This window comes from Pteropus alecto, unplaced genomic scaffold (assembly GCF_000325575.1).
Source record: "Pteropus alecto unplaced genomic scaffold, ASM32557v1 scaffold6, whole genome shotgun sequence".
In the NCBI taxonomy this organism is placed as follows: Eukaryota; Metazoa; Chordata; class Mammalia; order Chiroptera; family Pteropodidae; genus Pteropus; species Pteropus alecto.
In genome coordinates, this window is record NW_006437738.1 from 697472 (window position 1) to 704370 (window position 6899).

General features: G+C 55.2%; 1 protein-coding gene across 2 annotated transcripts in view; it reads right to left on the bottom strand.

The window, feature by feature from the left end:
• MICALL1 (MICAL like 1) overlaps positions 1-6771 on the bottom strand; it is a 24340-nt gene extending 17569 nt beyond the window's left edge. The window contains exons 1-3 of one of the 2 annotated variants that reach the window (XM_015591616.2): positions 5072-6762; positions 2600-2648; positions 2086-2227 (exon numbers count right to left, since the gene is read on the bottom strand). In XM_015591616.2, coding sequence (XP_015447102.1) covers positions 2086-2170 — 85 coding nt within the window. In that variant the 5' untranslated portion in view covers positions 2171-2227; positions 2600-2648; positions 5072-6762. Of the gene's footprint in view, positions 1-2085; positions 2228-2599; positions 2649-5071 lie in introns of both variants that reach the window. The other variant, XM_025048837.1, reaches the window with a different exon arrangement.
• Positions 6772-6899: the final 128 nt, after the last annotated feature.

Genomic DNA, 6899 nt, shown 5'->3' on the forward strand with positions numbered 1-6899 from the left:
TCAGTATGACCACAGCTGGGGCAATGAGTGGCTCAGGTGAAGTGGGGGGAGCCCTCAGGAGCCCCAGTAAAAAGATGGACTTTATCCCCATGACACCCATCCCTGCCGCCTTGTGGGGCAAGGACCTCTCCTCTGATTTCCCAGAGATGCTGAGCATCCTTCACTCACACGCTGGTTCCAGACCAGGTGTGGCTACTGGAAGTCAGGGGTCAGCTGATGTGCCCAGGGTCACCGGCACCCATGGAGCCTGGCACAGGCTGAACACTCTAAAAAGATGGACTTTATCCCCATGACACCCATCCCTGCCGCCTTGTGGGGCAAGGACCTCTCCTCTGATTTCCCAGAGATGCTGAGCATCCTTCACTCACACGCTGGTTCCAGACCAGGTGTGGCTACTGGAAGTCAGGGGTCAGCTGATGTGCCCAGGGTCACCGGCACCCATGGAGCCTGGCACAGGCTGAACACTCAGCAAGCGCTGCGGTGTCTTACCAGGGCCGGGTTCCAAAGTTACGCGGTCCAGTGAGCTCACCCTCTGAAATCCCCCTACTCGCCCAGAAGGTACAGTACGGGGCAGGAAGAACCTAACAGCCGGCTTTGCCTCCAGGCCGGGAACGCAGCACAGCGTTTCTTTTGGTTGAGCAGTGGGTGGGATGAAAATGGTTTGCATTTAGGGACTGAATTATATGAAAGGCATAAGCTGTACTTCAGCAACAAGAATCCCCACAGGCCCGGGGGGTGTGGGAGCTGGGCTACCAGGGCGCCTCCCATAGGTGCCCTGTGAGGACCCAGGAACAGAATGGGCACCGCCGACAGTATTGAGGGTCCCTATCCCGGAGCCCCCCGGAAGGTGGCCCTCCAGGGAAGAGCTTAGTAGAAAAAGACTGGAGTTTGCAATAAGGAACCCTCCAAAAGATAGGGCTGGACTGTGATTCTAAGTAAGCTCAACTCTAACCAATGGAGTGAAGACATCTTGCTAAACCCGAGTCCTAAATAAGAGCCAGACACAGGCTCACACTTCCTCACATCAGCACTGTGAGACAGGAGCTATTCTCACCCCCAGTGCAAAGGGGAAACTGAGGTAGGGAGGTGACCATGGTGGCCCATTGTCACCCAGAGAAAAAATTTTGAGTCTGTGCTCTTAACTTCTACCCTACTGCCTCTCATCAAAGACTTTTATTTTGATTTCTATTAAAATACACATAATGTGATTTATTCAAGTATGATGTTAATCTCTAGCATTATCTCAGGAAGGGGGGAGTAATAAATTATTTTAATTGTTATGCTCTTTTCTCTGTGTTCTAAATTGTCCACACTAAGCATGTTTTACTTTAAAAACTAAAAAAAAACCCTGACTTCATAGAACGCTTTTTTAAAGAGATGGGCTGGGATTGTCCATGTGGAGAGCGGAGGCAGGAGGTAGGGCTGAAATGGGGCAGGGGAGGGGCAAGGCACCCACCCCCTCAGGACTCATGGACAGCAGTGACCCAACACAGGGGTCAGGACACCTCGATTCTCGACCCAGCCTTTGAGCTTTCATGCTGTGTGCCTTGAGCTCCCTACTTCCCATCTCTGGGCCTACTTCTCTGCAGAAGGAGAGGCCCAGTTGTCCCCCAGGAGATTCCTGCACAGAGATTCTCTAGGCAGGAGGCTCTGTGGCCCCCCAGTGACCTGACTCAGAGCAGAGAAGTATGCTTGTACCTCCCCACCCCCTTCTCCCTTGCCTACCCGCCCTCAATTCCCCAGCTTCTCCGTTCTCAGTCCTTGAAGGTCACTTCTGGAGAAGACGAGGCACAATAGCCCTACAAGGCCATTTCCCTGCTGGAGGAAAACCCCCGGGAAGTACCTACAAACAGGAAGTGAGGGTGGGTGCAGAGGTGAACTCACAGACAGCAGTGAACCCGCCCTGCTTTGTCTCTTCTTACATTATTTTGCTCAATTATGGGTTTTGCTCAATAAACAGCATTTCAATGAGTGAATGAATGATCCAGTGAGTGAATGATGTGCTGCCTTCCCAGCTGTCTGTGGACACACATCCCCACTCCCACCCCCTGGGCCAGTCTCCCTGAAAGGCTGTCTTCCTCTCACCTTGGCCAGGGCTGGCGAAGTGGTTGTAATACTGGGACACGTACGTCATGATGCTGAGGCAGTCGGGGACACTCATGGAGACCATGTCATTGGGGTCCAGGAGAGCAGGGATCCCCAGCTCCTTCTCGGCCACTTCAAAGGCCTGGGGTAGGGACAGGTACAGGGGTGGGGGCAGAAGCAGCCACAGCAGGAAGAGGAAGAGGAGGCAAGTTTAATGGGCGCCCCGTAACTGAGGCTCAGCTTCTCTCAGGGGGATGGGGGAACCAGGGCAGAGGTCAGCTCTAGCCCCACACAATGACCCAGAGAAGGGAGAGGCCTGGTGCTCTGGGAACAAGTGAGTTAGACCTGAGCAGGGGGCAGGGGAGAGGAGCAGCCAGGGCCCGAGTGCCGGGCAGCTCCTCAGGGAGCTGTCCAGGAAGGAGCCCCTGGCCACAGCTCCTGCCCTGCAAGACCCCTGCCCACCCCCTACCCCCCACACAAGGCCCCTTGGGCTGCCACCTAGCTGCGGACTCACCAAACGGTTATTCTCGAAGACATTGTCCTTGGAAAGTGAATCGAAATCTCTGAAAGAGGCAAAGGGGAGGAGGAGCACTGAAGAGGGGACTGCGCGAGGGTGTGAGGCCAGGAGCCGGTGGAGGTGACCTCGTCCCAGGGGGGAGGGCTGTGTGGACTGCTGAGGAGGAGGCAGCAAGCACACGCTCGGAGGGCCAGGGCTGCGTGCTGGGGGCACAGGATGAGCTAATGGTGCCCAGAAGCATCCAGGCGGAGACTGCAAATCACTCAGAACCAGCGGGGCTCAGATCCGAGCTTTCAAGTTTAAGTCCCTTCCCTCTTTTCAAATTCTGAACACCCTTCCTCAGGAAGCCATGTCCTGAGTCAGTGGCAAAGATAAGACTAAGACGAATGCTTGTAATTACAAGGACATCCATGGAACTTGGGCCTCATGCTGGCACTGTGCTGAGCTCCTGTTTTGAATTTACATTATTTTCAACTCTCTCTGACAGGTATGTACCCCATGTTACAGATGAGGGCACTGAGGCCTGGAGAGGGGAAACCAGCCAGCCCTGGAGTCCATATTCCTGGTTCTTCCACTACATGTCACAAACCTGGAGAAGCCACATCAATCCAAAACCCAACCCAGCCTGCAGATGAGTGGTTTTCTTTTTGATGGGCCCAGGAATAGAACAAGTTTGAACACGAATGGAAATCGTACATACTCCAGAGCTGCTGGCAGACACTGAACGGCTGACTGACCTTGCTGCGCCACTCCTGGGAGCACCTTCTATTGGGGGGACAGTGAAGGGTTTCCTAGTTTCTAAACTGGGACAGGTGAGAGGCAGTGAGGCCTGCCTGGGAGATCCTGGGAGGGGACAGCTCACCAGCCTGCTTTATTCCCCCGCCCCCTCCCTGCCCCAAGCTGCTGAAGTGGCAGGAACCAGAGGAGGCAGCCCGGCCTTCATGCTACGCAGCCTCCTGGGTGCACCCGCCCAGAGCCTTGCCCTTCTATGGCTAAAAGCTGCAGCCTTCCTGCCCGATGCAGTGGGCCCAGAGGCTGGAGAAGACAGTACATCCTCCAAGGTCTAGGTCCCAGGCCCTGTTCTTCCAGGTCAAGCTGTGTGACCTTAAGCAGGTCAACAGTCTTCGCAGCCTTCATTTTCCCACCTGTGAACTGGGCTAGGCTCTAGTACCACCTTCCAGTCTGGTGGGCAGGACTGGTGTCCAGGCTTGGTAAAGGGCTGGCCTCACAGATGTAGGGAGCAGGCAGGTCCACCCTCCTCTCCTTGCCCGCCTCCCCCCTAGCTTCTCCAGGCAGAGTCCAGGTATAGTGAACTGGGGCAGAGGCAGGAAAGGGTGGCTTGAGAACCCTGGAGAGAGGTACCCCAAGGCTGGGTGGACTGGGGAGAGAGGAGGCGACAGGACAGTGTATGTGTCTTAGGCCTCTTTTGCTACCTCTGTTCAGGCCACTTCCTTCTCCCCTCAGCTGGGTCCCTAACTCCCCTCGCTCTGCCACTGCCTAAGAGTGGGATCCTCAGCAAGCTGTTTAATATCTCTAAACCTGGTCTGTGACACTGAACAGGGTGAGGGGACACCAGCCTAAGTCCCCGACAAAGGCTTGTTCCCAGACCAGATGAGACAAAGCAACTTGTCTTGGTCGTTCATTTCAATCTCCCAACGGTATTTCTAGAAGGCTAGGGTCACATTTTGTTCACCCTGTGTCCCCAACACCCTACATAGTTCCTGCTACTTAGGTAGGTGTTCAATACATGTTTAGTGAATGAAAAAATGTGGGAAGCAGTACAAAAACCGTAAAGGCCCCCAAGATACTACAATTCTTCCTCCAGTCTCTTCCCCCACCCTCATCTCTGTCTCTAACCAACATCTGGGCTCTGTAACACGGAGATTTTCTGAGAGTTTTCAAAGGCCCAGGAAGTTCTATTTGGCTGGGGGAGATGAAGGGCACAAAAGTGAAACCCACATGCGCTCAAGGGAGCTTAAAGATGCCTCGGCTGGGGAAAGCGGGCAATGCACCAGCCTCCTCACCAGGCAGCAGAACCCCGCCCCCCGCAGAGGCAGGGGCCCCACCCCTACTCTCGTGGAGATCCTCCCCTACTCATTGCTGAGGTCCTCTCTATGCCTTATGTGGCCCTTGGGCCTCGGTCTTTGTCCTGTGTTGGCAGGACAAAAGGATTGTCCTGAGGGACAACGGGCTGGCAGCCCAGGCGCTGGCCTGCCTTGTGAAATGAATGCCTGGGGTGATTCTAGATCTCTTCTCAGGAGGGGGGCTGCCCTCCATTCCACACCAACTTGAGCCACATCCCCTCCCCCAAGTACCTACACGGCTCCCTATGGCCCCATCCACCCTCCTTAGCCAGCAAGAGGCCGGACGCACTCTGGCTCAGCCACTTCTGGCCGTCCCTGCCGTGTGCCATAGGCGATGCTGCCTGTGGCTCTACTCAGGGGGTCCCCTCTGCTCAAAGGCCCTTACCTGGCTCTTGCTATCTCCTTGAAGACTAAGTGACATCTGGGAGGCCTTCCCAAGCCAGCACTTCCCACGTGGAATTATCATCCCTGCTTCTACATCTGTTATCCCCACAGGCTGCGGGAGACCGCGTAAGGTTTCTCTTTGTTGGTTGCTAGCTCCATCATCACCAGGCACAGTGCCCAGCAGAGTAGTAACTCTGTAAATACTTGTTCAATAAATGAAGGAATAAGACACTTTCATCACCATCCCCTACTGCCTGATAACACTATTTGCATAACTAACGTTAATTGAATGCTCATGACCTCATTTAATCCTCACGACAATCCTGCGAGGTCAGTCTTATTATCAACCCCCCTTGTACAGATGAGGAAACTGATACCTGGAGGGATTTATCCAAGGTAACACCCCTGGGACATGGAGGAGCTGAATGCAAACCAATCAGCATGCACTTTGATGCTGGAAGGCTCAGACCCACCACGCGGCTTAGCTTAACACCGGAGCGCCTTCACACACTGGCCCTGTCCCCTGCCTCACGGCCTGGCCCCCAGCCAAGTCCTCCACTCCAATCTAGGTGCTATTCTCCATCCCACCACTCCCCACCCACTTCTATTAGTGCAGTTGTCACATGCCCCACAGCAGGCAGGGCCCACCTATGTCTCTCCCTCACCTTATTTACTTCTGCATCCACTTCTCCAAAACCCTCTCCTCCAGGGCCCAACCCACCACCCACAGACACTGTGTCACACAGTACGGAGTAAACCAAGAGCATGAGCCATCGAATCCTTGAGGCGGTCCTTTCCTTCCTTCCCGCCTTCCTCAAAGCCCTCCCAGGTGCAGTCCTCAGGGAGCGCAGGTCTGAAAGTGAGACACATACAGAGACTCCAGATCCTGTCAGGCTCTGGGAGCTCTTGGTCGGGCCTGTAGGCAAGAGAGGCAAGTACCATGACTCTTGTCCCCAACTTGCAGATGAGACAGGAAGCAGAGGAAAGGTGGGCACCAGATAAACTTTCACTCAGTGTTTTATGAATGAATGAATGAATGAATGAATGAAAGAGATGCCAGGGCCTAAGGCAAGAGGGAGCTGAGATAGAAGCCCAAATCAACTGTTCTGGGAGTCCGAATAAATTTTCCCATGAGAACCTCACTGGGCAGCTGGGGACAAGAATGGGCCATTTCATACCCTGGAGCGGCCGAATGGTGGCTGTCAGTCAGAGACCAGGAGTCTATACTTGGCCTTCCTGCCTCACTGAGGAGGGCAGGCCTGGGAGGCAGGTCTGTGTCCTAATTGGAGGGTGGGGTTACCCATTCATCCAACCACTGTTAACCTAGAGTTTCCTCCGCGCCAGGCACTGTGCTAGTGCCCCGGCGACAAGATCGCATGAGGGAGTCAGAGAAATGAGGTTCACTGTACTCAGAGCAAGCCCCCCCCCTCCAAGAGGCCTCAATGCTTCACGGGGAGGCGGGTGCTCAGTGTGCCTGTCTGGGAGGAGTTTAGTACAAGAAAGGCCCAGAGTCCCCCCAAAGAGGGCTCGGTGCTCCTTTAAAGAGTCAAGGCCTTGGAGGCTGTCCCTTAAGCCCCTTAGGCGGAAATCAAAGCTCTGTGGGCGGGGTCACCCCTTCCCCCCACCCCTGCAGCAGAAGGACCAGCACGCGGCGGCTGCAGTGTCCCAGTGGGCAGGGTCAAAAAGGCCTAGTGGGGGAGGGGGTTGCCCCGGATTCGGGGTGGGGGGGAAGGGTGTTTCAGTGACCTTCGAGGCGTTCAGAATCCCTCCGTAGGGTCGGCGTCTAGGTCTCCGAGGGGCGGCGCCTGCCACCGCCCGGGGCCCGCCTC